The sequence below is a fragment of the Chenopodium album genome, chromosome 23 (assembly GCF_948465745.1).
Source record: "Chenopodium album chromosome 23, dcCheAlbu1.1, whole genome shotgun sequence".
In the NCBI taxonomy this organism is placed as follows: domain Eukaryota; kingdom Viridiplantae; phylum Streptophyta; class Magnoliopsida; order Caryophyllales; family Amaranthaceae; genus Chenopodium; species Chenopodium album.
This window is the reverse complement of record NC_137856.1, coordinates 32,966,028-32,982,041: the sequence shown is the minus strand read 5'-3', so window position 1 is coordinate 32,982,041 and position 16,014 is coordinate 32,966,028. Positions and strand designations below refer to the sequence as shown.

General features: G+C 33.1%; 1 protein-coding gene and 1 pseudogene across 2 annotated transcripts; both read left to right on the top strand.

Annotated features, from left to right (window-relative positions):
* The first annotated feature begins 1,767 nt into the window (after positions 1-1,767).
* LOC145609702 (serine/threonine-protein phosphatase PP1 isozyme 2-like) lies at positions 1,768-8,147 on the top strand. 2 transcript variants are annotated; one of them, XM_081665162.1, is made up of 4 exons: positions 1,768-2,299; positions 5,777-6,336; positions 6,423-6,641; positions 7,634-8,147. In XM_081665162.1, the coding sequence occupies exons 1-4, from the start codon at positions 2,125-2,127 to the stop codon at positions 7,658-7,660; spliced, it is 981 nt and encodes a 326-aa protein (XP_081521288.1). In that variant the 5' UTR covers positions 1,768-2,124; the 3' UTR covers positions 7,661-8,147. The 2 variants fall into 2 exon arrangements, with proteins under 2 accessions (XP_081521288.1, XP_081521289.1); XM_081665163.1 differs by having other exon boundaries at positions 1,772-2,299; positions 7,637-8,147.
* A 4,347-nt stretch (positions 8,148-12,494) lies between these two features.
* Positions 12,495-14,093, top strand: LOC145607643 (putative inorganic phosphate transporter 1-3 pseudogene; annotated as a pseudogene).
* The last annotated feature ends 1,921 nt before the right edge of the window (positions 14,094-16,014 follow it).

The window sequence follows — 16,014 nt, the reverse complement described above, 5'->3', positions numbered from 1 at the left end:
CATGGAGAAGGTTGGCAGATGTGGTTACTGCCAGTAGTGGGAGGCGGTAGTGTATGCGATTGCCACCAATGATGGAGGTGACTTTCGCGGTTGCTACTGTCGGTAGGAGGCGCAAGGTTACATAAAGATTCTAAAAAAAAAAAAAAACTTTGAGAAAAGGAAAAAAAATCTATATGTGTGTGTTTGCGGAAGCATAAAAAATTTGTGTATATCCCGTCGGTGGGTTTAATTTTTCAACCCACCGGCAGGGTGAGAATTTTTATATATGATCCCAAGATCTCACCTAAGCTGTGATACCATGTCAGATACTGTAAACTCCTTAATTAGAGTGATTTCTATTGATCAATATTTATAGGGTTACAATGAGAAACCTAATCATATTAGGTAACTATAAGATATGTACAGATATCAAAGATAATCTTATACAAAATATATCCTAAACCTAGGATGAGAATATTCTATGGATATTCTATCACACCCTCGCAGTCAGAGCGGGAGAAAATCAGATGCTCAGACTGGATTTGAATCACGCATCGAACGGTAAGGATAGTACGTATAATAACCCATGATCAAAAGAGAAGTACTAGACATGTGCCGGTGATGACGACGAGAAGCAACAACCACAACCTACGTAGAGTAAAGATAAGCACTGCTAGGCCGGAGGAGAAGGAGAAGAGCCGCACAACAAGCTCCCAATATTTATAGGGTTACAATGAGAAACCTAATCATATTAGGTAACTATAAGATATGTACAGATATCAAAGATAATCTTATACAAAATATATCCTAAACCTAAGATGAGAATATTCTATGGATATTCTCTATCATTGATAGAGTATAAAACATATTCCTAGGCCTCAACCATCAGCTTAAGCTTTTGGTTGAGTTGGTCCACTAACATGGTATCAGAGCCATCGTGGCACAAAGGTCACGTGTTCGAATCTCATCCACCCCCCACTTTCAAGTGGAAAATATTAAGCGCAGGGTATGAGGAGGACCCATGCTGCATCCACACTTCTAGCCTAATGGGCTCTCGTGTGAGGGGGCGTGATAGAGTATAAAACATATTCCTGGGCCTTAACCATCAGCTTAAGCTTTTGGTTGAGTTGGTCCACTAACAAATAGAATTCATGATACATGATTGTATTATTATTTAATAACTTTTTTTAATAAGTTTCCATGGACACTTGTTGAATTAAGTGATTTTCTGCAATTAAAAGAAATAATACATAAATGAAGAATCTTTCATATTTTGAAAACTTTCTTTTAAAGCTTCTTTAACTATTTATTTTTAACAAATGTCCATGAACAAGATTTAAATGAACTCATCTCTCTCTCTTTTTTTTTTCCAAGAATTAATATAAAACATGAAGTAATTTTATTTTATTTTTTTTTTTTTTTTTTTTTGCCACCATAAAATATTTCAAAAGCCAGGATAGTTAGATAGTAAATTAGTAATATCTTTCATGTTGAGTTCATTATTCTCCAATTTACTCTTTTTTACAAAGATGTTCTTTAATTTTAACAACACTTAATTAAAAAATCATTTTCAGTAACATACACTTTATTAAGCAATAAAACCATTACGGAGTATTTAATTCCGTTTCGAGCAAGACACAAGTCACACAATGACGCGGTGTTTCAATCGACATAAGGGAAGGAGGGGAGGCCATAACTAGGGTAACCTTACACAAAGACATGATAGTCTTGCCGCCATCAACTTACCAAATAGAGAGAACAAAACTAGAAAAAAAGTAAACAAAGTCAACTCATTCATTCATTCATTCTTCATTCCCACTTGCCACTTTGCTAGTAGCTGAAGCCTCCCCCAATTCACTCTTTCCCCCTTCTTCTTTTTCCACCACTCTTTCTCTCTCTTCCACATTTCTTCCCACTCACAATTTCCCAATCTAAAATCAAAAATCCCCAGAATCTCAACTTTACCTGTTTTTCCCAAACTCTGTTTCTTCTAAAGCTAAATTAAAATTCCCTTTCATCTTTTTTGCTTTTTCCCACCATTCTTTTTTCTTAGTAAAGTGATGTTCTTTGCTACACTTCTTTCAATTCATTCTCCATCTCTAATTTGTTTTCTCTCTCTTTCTGTTTTCCCACCTATTTGATTTTATGGACTCTGCTGTTCTTGATAGCATTATTAGCAGATTGCTTGACGTTAAAGGTAAACCTGGTAAACAAGTTCAGATTTCTGAGTCAGAGATCCGTCAACTTTGCTTATTTTCTAGGGAAATCTTTTTGAAACAGCCTAATCTTTTGGAAATTGAAGCTCCTGTTAAGATTTGTGGTAACTCTTCTTATTTCTTTTGTAGTTTATTCAATGTTTAGTTATGTTTGATTGTGTTTTTTTACTGGGTTTTTGGTGATTTGAAGTGGGTTTTTGTTGAATTTTATTGTTGACTTGCAAAGTTGTGATCTTGGAATGTTTTATTGTTTTGTATATCTAGGCTGTGTTACACGGGTACTCGTGTCGGTCACGGGTGTATGTTCAATTGTCCCCCTCGGCTATTTTGTTAAATAATTTGCATGATTTTGGCCCACAAGTGGTATCGAGGATTGTACATAGGTTGTTTAGTTGTAATAAAGAGTCCGAATAACATAGTTTACAAAAATACATTGAAAACCCTGAAATAAGATATTTGTATGGGCTTTGTATATATCAGTGATTGCAAATTGACTGGTGTAATAAGGTCAAACTATAGAGAATCAGAGAGACCTAGGATAGTGGTCCTTGTTTAGTTGATTCACTTGATTGTCTGTCTGCAAATTCAATGATTACTTAAGAGAAAGTTGGCTGCTGCTACAGCTGGAATGAGGTGGTTGAATTTGGTGAATTATAAATTCAAGTGTTTGGACCAACTATTTCAAATGATAGTTCATTTGATGATTTGACCATGAAGGATGAATTAGACAATGAAGTCTGAAATTTTCGAGTTACTTTGTTGCTTTAATCAAATTTGGAATCTGCTCACTGCTTATGCACTCTCAACCAAAATTCAGCTTTGTAAAATGCAATTACCATCTATTTGGTGCGTTAATTGATTAATATAACTGTTTAATACTTTAGCGAGATATTTTGTTTAAGCAAATGGCTAGTAAATTGGATGTGAGAATGTTAACTACTAGTATTGTTTATTACCAGTTAAGCTGTTCTGGCCATCATGCATTAAGCATGATTTTGTGTCATCCTTGAGTTTTTTTTACTTGTGACTTGTGAGCTAAAGTGGGCTTGTCTTGGTTAGCATTTCCCTCTGATATAGGTAATATGTCGCATAGCCCAATGCAAAGTACCTTTGTATAGTTGTTCTCTTGATTATTAGAAGATATCTAGGCTCATGTGCCTGTACTGTAAGATTGATTAAGTGGCTTAGTATGTCAAGTTTTTTATATTGTTTTAGGCTCGTCTTTTTGATGGAAGGCTGTTATGACAATTTTCGCTCTAGTGATCACCTTTATTTCTTTTGGACTTTGGAGGCTGCATCTAAGTGGGACTAAATCAAACAGTTTCAAAAAATTATTTTAATAGTGCTGAAGGAAGTGCATATGGTGTGTAGTGTGTTTGTAGGCGATGATTAAGGTCCATACTATTATAGTAGTATTATAAGTCTGCTTTTAACAGCTTAGAAACCAAATATGCAAACTTTTCATTGCTTGGAACTTAAGTGGCTGGTTGGCTGTCTTTACATTTAGACCATAACACTAGAACATCGACGGTCCAGAAGGAGTTAAGTGATTTTCATTGGGGATTTTTACATTTCCTTGGTCCTAGTTAAACATAGCATCAGATCTCTGGTTTTATAAACATGCTATTGCCTGGTTTTATTCCCCTGAAAAAGAAATTTGTCCTGCTGATAAGTAGAAATATGAATTGTGCTGAAGTTCAGAGAATGAGTGATTTTTTTTGTTACTAATGCCTGTGGGTCATTGATATGGCTGCAGATTGGAGAATTGATTTTTATTTTAAAAATAGTAGAATGGCTTCAAAATAGGTCCATGGAATATTGGAACTGGAAATACTTCATAATGTGAATGATGTCTGCTACTATCTGCTGCAATCCAAATATTTTGCCAATGGACCCTCGCTTAGAAGAATGGATGAGTAGTTTCCTTTTGCTTCCATGGAGGAAGTCTACTAGACCATCCGGAAAAGGCAAACAAACCAGGCAAATTAGCTATTACTGCAATGCTATGACCAACTCACCAACTTAATTACTATTTTATTGGACAATATTGTCCTGATTTTTTGTCCCTCAGTTTTGAGTAATAGACTAATAGCTTCCATTCTGGCTGTCATTCTCTTGCCTAGGATAGGTTCTTACATGTTATAAATTTCTTCTACGTTCCTGTGGGTAGGCTCTTAGTTCTTACACAGTCTTTCTCTCTGACCTGCAAGGTTTCCTTCCATCTTATTTCTAGGTATGGCCCAAGTGGATTCAAGTGCATTCTATCTCCGACATGTTTTGATGTATTCTTTCTGGAAATCTTAATGCCTTGGTTGCCAGCAAGGTTACAACCTTAAAAAATTGATTTGACGAAGTGGTGGTAGATGGATTTCACATAAATTCCCAACTTTGTACATAAATTTATTAGTGAACTATAAAGCTGTAAAATCTGTTGGTCTGTTATTTGTATAGCAACTTTAGTGTGTTCATGAGTGCCTGACTAGCATAAAGTCATTGATACCATTAAATTTTCTCCTTCCCGAGTTGCAAAACTTCTTTCTAATATTGATTTGATGTCTGTACCATCATATTCTCACTGAGACAGTGAGACTTGGTATCTGAGATGGATGAATTTTTTTATTTGACAATAAGGGACTGTAGGTTGCCTCAGTGTCTCTCCGAGAAGCTTGACGATGCAACTATGCAAGACACGCATTACACACTGGGTGGCCATAGCTTTGATATTGTATATGAAACTAAACTAGTTGTCTCTGGTGAGATGTAAATACTAAGGTGGAGATTTAGGTATAAATCCAAGAAATTAGAACTTTGATTGTACCACAACACTTCGGCAATCTGTTAAGGATGTTTTGGACTTTGAACCTTTGGTAGATCAATAGAAGTTTGATAAGTTCACGATTGAGGTTCTGAGAAGGGGAGTAACTAGTAAACCTTGAAATTATGCTGTCAAGTAAACTTTTAATAAGGGACAGGGTTGATGTGCTTGAGTGTTTCCAGAAATCTGGATTATTTTTTTGGTTATTGTGATTGGGTGTATTCATCTTAGAGTCACTAACTGTGCTTGGAAATCAAGGTCATCTATTTCACACCGACATGAACGGTTATTTATTTTGAGATTTGATATGTATTCTCATGGTTTTAATAATTGATTCGATGCAATTTTTGGTACATTATCTCTTAATTATTGAACTAATGTTTTCTGAGTCATAAGGACTGTTATTTATCTATATTGATACAGAGCATTACAAACTGATATGAGTATATGACCAATGTAAAAATAATGCCGTGTCAATTGCAACCTTTTCTGTCGAACTGCAATGTAGTTACCATCTGCTATGTGCCACTGATACAATGGTCGAGATAGTTACCTCGTTTTGAAATTTTGTTTGTGTCATTTTTTTTTCCCTAAATTATGATGCATGCTTCTTGATGCTGGGTTGCGTGATAATAGTGTCTCCTTGATGTTGCTAAATATTTCCCAAGCTATGTTTTTGCTAATTATTATTGGAATAAAGATACTTCGTATTAAGCTTCTATCATTTTTAAAAGCACTTTATTTTAAACATCTTTTATGTGGGCAGGGGACATTCATGGACAGTATTCTGATCTCCTAAGGCTGTTTGAATATGGTGGATTACCTCCAAAATCCAATTACTTGTTCCTGGGTGATTACGTTGATCGTGGGAAGCAGAGTTTGGAAACAATATGTCTTCTCCTTGCTTATAAGATAAAATACCCTGAGAATTTTTTTCTTTTGAGGGGCAACCATGAATGTGCCTCTGTAAATCGTATATATGGATTCTATGATGAGTGTAAACGAAGGTTTAATGTCAGACTCTGGAAAGTCTTTACTGATGCTTTTAACTGCCTACCCGTGGCAGCTCTTATTGATGAAAGGATACTGTGCATGCATGGGGGGATTTCCCCTGACTTGCATAATTTGGACCAAATACGTAATCTACTCCGTCCAACTGATGTTCCAGAAAGTGGTTTGTTGTGTGATCTCCTTTGGTCTGACCCTTGTAACGAGATCCAAGGCTGGGGAATGAATGATAGAGGGGTCTCCTATACCTTCGGTCCTGATAAAGTAACTGAGACTCTTCAGAAACTGGACCTTGATCTAATCTGTCGTGCACATCAGGTTAATATCTTCTTAACACATCATATGCCTTTAAAATATGTACAGCTACTTTAATTGCTCATGATATTCATACATCTAATGTGCAGGTTGTTGAGGATGGATACGAGTTCTTTGCTAATAGGCAACTTGTTACTATATTTTCGGCACCTAATTACTGTGGTGAGTTTGACAATGCTGGAGCGATGATGAGTGTAGATGAAACTTTAATGTGTTCTTTCCAAATACTAAAGCCTGCAGAAAAGAGGCCAAAATTCGGCTTTGGCAGCACAACCACTGTCAAGACAGGGACTCCTGCTAAGGTTAAGGTATGCTTTTAGATTGTCATTCAGATGGATGTACTTCTTTTATTTCAAAAATGTGCAGCACCTTAATTTTCACAATTGCCAATATACAATCTTGACTGGTAATAACTGTATTATCTATTGGTTGAAGTTGCAAAAGATTGATAGTATTAAGAAAATGTAAAGTGAAGCTAATTACCAACATGTTACTTGATACATTAGCAGTTTCAATAATTTAGCGAAAATCTGTGGTCAATTTAAGTTTATGAATAGTGCAATTGGCAATTATTGCAATTAATTTGTATTACAAGAAGTAGTTCCTGTTAAAAATGTATGCTATCACAGTTTCATAGGGCTGTAGTGTAATATAAGCAGCTTCACTTTGGCCTTGTTTGGCACTTGATGTATGTCTAGTTTTTTTTAATTGCTTATGGGTTTTAGCTCATTGATGTGATCATTCAAGTATACAACCATAAGTTATGCTAGGTAAATGACTTATCGTGTAGCTAAAAAAAGCTGCTCAAGCTTTCTGGCCAGACTTTCTCCCAAAATTGAAAAATATGGTTATCTATTCACTCCGTACTTTATATTAATCGCTGATAGCCAAACACCGATTTTACCAAACTTCTATAAATTGGCGCAAGAAAACTAGTAACAACTGCTACTATTAGCTGGTTAAACAAGTCAAGTGAAACAGCCAAATAACAACATTCTACAATTGATTGATTAGCAAACAAGTTTTTTGTTTTTCTGTAGGTACTGAAAAGCTTTTAACATTGTGTTTGTTTAGTGCAGAACCCTCAAGTCTAAAACTAAAAGATGCTATCTCTTTCCAATAACACTTTGCTCCGTACTAAATTATACTTAATGTTGTTTTGCGCATCATGTTAAAGGTGTATTCGGTGAATGAATTGAGTGTACATGAATTATTCTATTTGCTGTACATATTGCTTTGCACATTATGTTAAAGGTATCTTTGGTGATGACTGATGACCATTATCGGATTATTCAATTAGCAGTCGTTCTTTGGAGGAAGAGTATAAAAGAAATGAGCATCTTGACGAAGTCACTTATAGAAGGTTTCCATTCATGGGAAGAGCATAAAATAATCATCGCGTTTACTGACAATTATAGAAGTTCAGCAACAGGCCCCTCAACTCCTTACCATGTCTAAGTATAACTGAGCGCCTGCAACGAGTCAGCTGTCTGAAGACAGTGACCCTCGTATGATTTGCTAATACATTATCCAGTTAACCGGCAAAGGCGATGTCGTGATAGAGTTTTGTAGGTATAGTTGAACAGTACAATACATAATGGAGCTGTCAACCTGGAATAAGTATATACCAAGTAATCATTGTTATCATGTACTTGTATTATAGATGTTAATGTCTGTCATTTTTGATAATTTGACAAAATGTTTATAAAGTGTTTGCCTAATTATGCTATTGGCAATCGTGTAGAGCACCAAAATGTGATATGAGACTGAGTTTAAAGTTGGTCTTGGTGATATGTTTGGTGGGAGTTTCCAGCTGTTTGTGTGTGGGTCTTTATCATGGAAGTTCAACTCTAGCTAAGTTCATTATTTATTAATATTTTTTTTTATTAGAGCTAAGTTAATTATTTTGATAATATTTAGGTAAGTAAGGTGAATAGATGATAGCTCAACTTCCATATTATGGACAACCACTACGTAGTTTAGTGCGTTGATTATATAATTTAATTAGTTAAATTATTTGGTGGTTGACATGATATTTGAATTTTGGATTTTTTTTTTTTTTAAATAAAAAATTGATACAGAGTAAAAGATTTGGTTTTATTGTTATTGAGAGGGGTGTAAATAAGCTCAACCGAAGCCTGATCAAGCCTCTCTTGGCTTAGCACAAATGTTAATTGATAATTTTTTTTGTTACAAATTATTAAATTTAAAAATAAAAATATGAATATTATAAAACTCAAGTTTTTGAGCCAAGCTAAGAATAGCTGAAGCTTGGCTTATGAATATTTCGAGCTAAACTGACCAAGTTATACTAAAATTCTAAAATTACCTAGACTTAGTTAAGTACTTTTATTTAAAAAAAAAAAAAAAAAACTTCTCTAAAATCACTTTTCAAGAAATTAGATCGAGATTTTGAGGCAATATTGGGCAATGGTAAATTTTTTATGCTTTGTATTTTAGATTGATCCAAATTACCAAATTATGTTCCCTTTTTATTTTGGTAGGAAATTAGATTGGACTGGTTATAATATTTCAAAACCAAATTTTTTTTTTTGATTTAATTAGATTAGAGACAACCCTAATCTATATTCATAATCAAATGAATACCCCCTACTTTCTCTATTTGTATACATCTACATGGACTTACATCATACATATTCATATCCCTTTACTACAAATTATGTGGAAGATGACAATTAAGGGGTTATGATGCAAGTACTTGTAATTAAAATCCGCAAGTAGTTTTTGGCGTACTGATCTAACTAAAAGAAAGCATCAATGGAAGTACCAAATCTCGATCTTTTGGTGTGCTTATCAACCCATTGACATTTTATTTTTTTTAATTTAAGTTTTGAGTTGATATTGTACATGCAACCAATGGAAACAAAGCATTATCAAAGGGAGCAAATTGTAAGCTAGTCAACCCATTGACATTCTTTTTTTAATATTATTTTGTAATACACATTTAATAATCAACAAGTAATTCAAACGATAGATAGAAACAAAAGCATCGCTTTTGGAAGCTAAGTAAAACTTTGTGCTAGTAAAACCGTTGACATTTTTCCCCTACTTTGTAAATTATTTTTTGTGCGTTTGAGGAAATACTCTATTTGCATGTCAACCCATTGACTTTCTTTTTATTTACATTTTAATATTTTAGATACTTTTCTTCCGATGATGCATTGCATCCGATAATATTCCGATAGAAAATAGTAATATCGCCTCTAAATTCGAAGCTAAGGTTATTAACACTTTTAACAGTTATTACTTGAACACATATGAAGGTCATTATTATAAGAGAGTGTTGATGTGTTCATGTGGATAAATTAAAGGAAGTCAAATTGTCGGAGTTTATGTACTCCGCAGTAAAAATAAGTTAAGTTTTCCATTTTTTTTTTTAAAAAAAATAGTTCAACAAAAAAATGTTTAATTTAGTAAAAAATTAGTTTATAGTAAAAAGTAAAATACTTTTAATTAGTTAAACTAATTTAAGCTAATCTGTAAATATATTTTAAGTTTTGTTCTCTTCACCTTTAAAAAATAATGTGCAGAGAAAATAAATTCATTTAAATTTAGTAAAAATAATTTTTAATCAGTAAAAAAATTTGGTACCATTGAATTAAAATAATCAAAACTTATTTTAATTAGTGAAAATTAATAACTTTAAATTACAAATAAATAGAGGGTCAATAAAGATATGTTTTAAAAACGATTCTCACCCCGTCCTTGTGGCTCTCTAAACACCAAAAAAAAAAAAGATATGTTTTAAAAACGTAAAAATTAATTTATTTTTCTTTTAATTGAAATTATTCCTTGGATGAAATTAATAGAATTGTTCTTTTTGAATATTTCTTTTAATAAATGGAATCTTTTATAGAGTGAGTAATACATAATGCAAAAGTATAAAACAATATAAAAGTCAAGTATTCTTACACCTCATCCGTTTTTTAGTTGACATGAATCAAGTATGCAAATGCAAAACTTCAATAATGCATACTTCGTATATATTTAATTAAAATTTTTTTTTTAAAAATGAATATGAATATTAACAAAATATAAATTAAAATGAAACTTACAAGATATCACTTCATTTTATTTTTCACAATTATAAATTGTATAAAAAATTAAAAACACACAATGTAAAACATGTGAATGGTAAAGTTAAAATATGTCAATTAAAAAAAAACAGAGATGATAAACCTTTAAATAACGGATTGTACATGTTTTAAGGTTACATCGAATTCTTTATTGAGAGAATTCCCAATTTCAAATTATATCCGTTCCTTTTATAAATGATAAAATAAATGCTTTAAGGTTATTATGTGGAATTATTGATCTTTAAGGTTTAATATTAGTCCTTATAGTATTAACGCTAAATTTCTTTAAATATAATACCTTACAGTTTTAACTAGCCAAAGACATTCATGCCAATTCCAATATTCTAACTGTACGGCTGTACCGTAAGTCCGTATGTATAACCGTATTCGTCCTTAAAAGAAACATAGGTGAGCCGTACGGCGTATGCGTAGTTGAAAAGGAACCTAACATTATACGGTCCTTTCCTTAAAATTTAATTAACTATAATTTCTTTTAATAATAATAGACTTTAATTGGTTGATGTTGAGGCAATTTGATATGGTTAGATTCTGTATTTAATTTTTGGTCCTGTTAATTTTTGTTTAATGGTTTATTAGCCACTTGCTGGTCCAAGTAAATTCGATCTATTTGCAAAATAAGTTATCATTAGTTTGTGTCCGTACTAATGAACGGAGTGTAAGCGTATTATAAATTAAACGGAGGAAGCTTATTTTAGTAATTATATTAAATAAGTTATCATTTGTGTCCGTACTAATGAACGGATTGTAAGCGTATTATAAACGGAAGAAGCTTATTTTAGTAATTATATTGAACTTCCCTTATTAATTCTTTTATTTTCAAATTGTACGTATATGTAAACTCTAAATTGTAACCTATAATAACATTAATTCCCAATAAATAAAATTATAAAGTGTTGATTTTTTTTGTTGAAATAAAAATTGAGGCAATTCGAATAAGATCTCATATAACTATTTTTTTCTTAAATACATATCACCACACATAATAATTAATTTATCTAATTATCAATAAGTAAAGAGTTTTTGAAAATATACAATGATCAAGATGATTCTTTCAAGATCTAACATGATTATTATCTTTTATCATATTTATAAATTAAGATAGATAAATGGTATCAATTGTATAAATTACATATGCTTAGTTTAATTTCATGTACTTGATTCCTTCAAACAATGGACAGTTATGTTTCAAATGTCATGAAGGAGACATTAATCTTAAAATTTTTGTACAAACATGGCATTGCATCATTTGCATGTAATTACGATCCATTTTATTTTAATACATATTGCAAGAGCATATTCTTACAAGATTACGGAGAGGATTCCAATACGGAAGAATGTGTAAACATGATTTCCATATAAATACTCATCTTGTTCCCTCCATTTCCTTCACAAAAACAAATAATCTCTTCTACTAGAGCTTCTTCCTTCATAGCGCACAGGTTGGTGAATTTTACTCTTTAATATTTTTGTCCAATTTTATACATCATACCATACATTTCTTCCATATTGAATGTTATAATTGTTTAGGGTTTATGCGAGTCAATTGTTGGAATTGAACTATAGTAGTTAGATATACATAGTCGATCTTATAATGATTTATAAATCAAATGATTAAATACTCCATTTATTTATTATCAATTGGTTTAAAATGGACACCATGCATAGGCTTAACTTGCATAATGCATATGTTTAGACTCTTCTACGACTAAAGCGTACCATGTTTGTATGAACAATAAAGCTTAATATCAATAAAGTCTTCTAAAATATTATTGTTCATTCTTTCCAAAAAAAATAAAGATAAAATTTGTTCACTAATACATTGAAATATTGCTTTATATATATGTTGTTTATACTATATGCCATCATTGCAAAATTTGTGTGTTGATATACCAATTTCACTGTTACAAGCTTATTCAGTTTTCTAATACATATATACGATGATTTATCTTGCAGGGCGTAGATGAAGGTAGAAGGATAAAAACAAGTAAGAAAAGAAAAAATTGAAAAACAAAACAAAAAAAGAAAAGAAAATAAGAGCGTATCATGGTGAAGGGACAACAATTAGAAGTGCTAAATGCACTTGACGTCGCAAAGACGCAATGGTACCATTTCACAGCAATTGTGATTGCTGGTATGGGATTCTTTACAGATGCATATGACCTGTTTTGCATCTCTTTGTTGACCAAGCTTCTCGGTCGTATTTACTATGACACACCTGGATCTGGTAAGCCAGGAGCATTGCCTATCAATGTCTCAGCTGCTGTAAGTGGAGTTGCTCTTTGTGGTACTCTAGCTGGCCAACTCTTCTTCGGTTGGCTCGGAGACAAGATGGGGCGGAAGAAGGTGTATGGTATCACCTTGGTTATGATGGTTGCAATGTCTATTGCCTCTGGTCTCTCCTTTGGGAGCAGTGCTAAGGGTGTTATGACAACACTTTGCTTCTTTCGTTTCTGGCTTGGATTTGGTGTTGGAGGAGATTATCCACTATCCGCCACGATCATGTCTGAGTATGCTAACAAGAAGACTCGTGGAAGTTTCATCGCTGCTGTCTTTGCTATGCAAGGCATGGGTATCTTAGCCGGTGGAATTGTCTCCCTAATTGTTTCAGCCGCATTTGAGGCCAAATTCAAGCCCCCTGCTTTCAAAGACAACCCTATTGCCTCCCTACCACCGGAGAGCGACTACATTTGGCGTATTGTCTTGATGTTCGGAGCTATACCTGCTGCCACAACATACTACTGGCGTATGCAGATGCCTGAGACTGCCAGGTACACCGCTCTTGTGGCTAAGGATGCTAAGCAAGCTGCTTCAGACATGTCCAAAGTCCTAAAGGTTCAAATTGATGCCGAGGAGGAAAAGATTGACAAAATAGCAAAGAGTGAGAGGAATCAATTTGGGTTGTTCACTAAAGAATTTGCTAGACAATACGGTGTTCGCCTTCTAGGAACTACCAGTACATGGTTCTTACTCGACATTGCATTTTACAGTCAAAATCTTTTCCAAAAAGATCTTTTTAGCTCCATTGGGTGGATCCCACCAGCAGCAGATATGAATGCTATTAGGGAGGTGTATATGGTAGCAAGAGCACAAACCTTGATCGCTCTCTGTGGAACTGTCCCTGGCTACTGGTTCACAGTCGCTTTCATAGACGTCATTGGACGTTGGTGGATTCAGATGATGGGATTCTTTTTCATGACCGTTTTCATGTTTGCAATTGCCTTCCCCTACAAATATTGGCAACAAAAGGAGAATCGTATCGGTTTCATTATTATGTATGGGCTCACCTTCTTCTTTGCCAACTTTGGTCCTAATGCCACTACCTTCGTGGTTCCCGCAGAAGTCTTCCCAGCTAGGTTGAGGTCTACTTGCCATGGTATATCCGCAGCAACTGGAAAAGCCGGGGCTATAGTAGGAGCCTTCGGATTTGTGTACGCCTCGCAAGAAAAGGATCCAGCTAAGAGAGATCATGGTTATCCCGCTGGTATTGGAAAGAGTAAGTCCCTTATCGTGCTCGGTGTTATCAACTTCATAGGTATGCTCTGCACTTTGATGGTTCCTGAATCTAAAGGTAAGTCTCTTGAAGAATTAGCTGGCGAGGTTGAGGTGGATGAAGTTGATGATGAGCGTAGAGGATCTGCTTAATTAATACTGCGGTGAATTGGAGTTGTCTCCTACTACTTTATTAATTCAGCACATACTGACATACATACTCGTTAATTATCTGTTGTTTGGTTCCATTATTTCTCTTACTTCAGTGGGTTTGTTGTTTGTATTGAGCTCCAATTTTCATTTGGGTAACGTAATTGGACTCAAATATTTTATGGTTTTTTTTGTTGTTGTATTATTTTATTTAATTTGCTACTAAAACGTGGCTTATGAATGCAATGAAATTTGAACAAAACTTTTTAAAACTTCATTCGTCAATTCGTCATCTGCTCCATCATCTTTTAAATAACGAGTACTAGTATAGTAGTATTGTCCCTTGTTGAGTTGTTGTGGCATTTATCGTAAATGATTAAAATGTTCCCTTTAACATAGTGATATCTAACCCGTAATTTAATATTTAGCTTTGAGGTTTGATTTTCACCACATATATTAATATATACTTATTTATAAGTAAAAAAAAATGATAAAGAGAACTTTTAATTCTACTTATATTTTGCATTACTTAACAACATTTTGTTATATATTAATTGAATAATATTGTCATAGTAATATATGTTTGTGAATATTGTGACTTGTGCATTTGTGTAGTCTTCAATCGACACATTGGGTATTTCGCTGTTGTCCAAAAAATAAAAAACAACATATTTGACCATTAATTAATTAAACATTTATGTATAGTATGAATTATTTAAGAATTAAACAATATAAAAGTTGATATCATTCACGTATTAAGGCAAAGTTAACCTTTGATACATCACTTAGAGATTAAGTAGAACCAATTAACCAAATGACCAAATGATTGCATCTCAAACAACTTATTTACGGTATTAAAGAGAAATGGCACAGTCAGTATATCCTCCTAACAAAATGCTAAGGGTCTGTTCTCATTGACTGAACTCAGCTGAACTAAACTAAACTTATTAGAGCTGAACTGAACTGAATTGAACTGAAATAAATATTTCATGAGAGAAGGAAATTAGAAACTAAACTGAACTGAACTGAACTGAACTTAATTATTAGAGCTGAACTGAACTGAACTGAAAATAAACATATGAGAATAGGCCCTAAGTCTAGGATCTTATTAGAAGGGATCGGATGAAAACATATTGTTGCATTATTGTGTTGGAAAGTTTATTTCGCAATTTTTTTTTTTTTTAGTAAAATGATGATATGTTTATTTATTAATCTTTTGGTATGTGAAGGGGTGAAATCATTTTCCTTTTGAAAGAAGTAAATTTTACATTTTTCTCCATATTCCTAACCATCTCTATTTCCTCTCCTCCCCTCCCCTCTACCTTTCCCCTTTCATTCTAATTTCCTCTTCATTTATAATTTACCTTGTGTTGTAAGGAAACAAATAAAGGAATGTTTTCTATGCCATAATTCAGTTTACAAAGAGAATTAATTTCCTCAAAAATTGTTTTACAAATAAATTCATCTTCTTGGAAAATGTTTTCTATGCCATAATTAATATATCTAGTACAGAAATTATTATATGAATAGAGTCACAACCTTACGTACAATAGGTCAATAGTTATACTCCCTCTATTTCGAACGAATATTCGAGTAAGATATGAACTTCTTCAGGAATGAAAAAAAAATAATCAATTTTGTTAATCTTAGAATCTTTAATTTTTGTGAAATAAAATTGGTCAAAGTCGGAAAAACAATAATATGAATAAAATGGACGGTGTATATTTTCTCCGTTCTCTTTGAATTTGAAGCTTGTTGATACATGATTTCAAACATTTATACCATTGATTGTAAAAATTATACATCCTCCATTTCAATATACTTGACCTGTACTGTAGCCTTTTGGCACGCAACTTATGGAAGAGATTAAAGAAGATAAACGAACATACACTAAATTAATACTTGTATAAACTAATACCATAAA

Coding starts and splice junctions, on each gene's coding strand:
- LOC145609702 (XM_081665162.1), top strand. CDS start 2,125: ATGGACTCTGCTGTTCTTGATAGCATTATTAGCAGATTGCTTGACGTT. Junction 6,337..6,422: donor TAATCTGTCGTGCACATCAG/GTTAATATCTTC, acceptor TCTAATGTGCAG/GTTGTTGAGGATGGATACGA. Junction 6,642..7,633: donor GGACTCCTGCTAAGGTTAAG/GTATGCTTTTAG, acceptor TTATTCAATTAG/CAGTCGTTCTTTGGAGGAAG.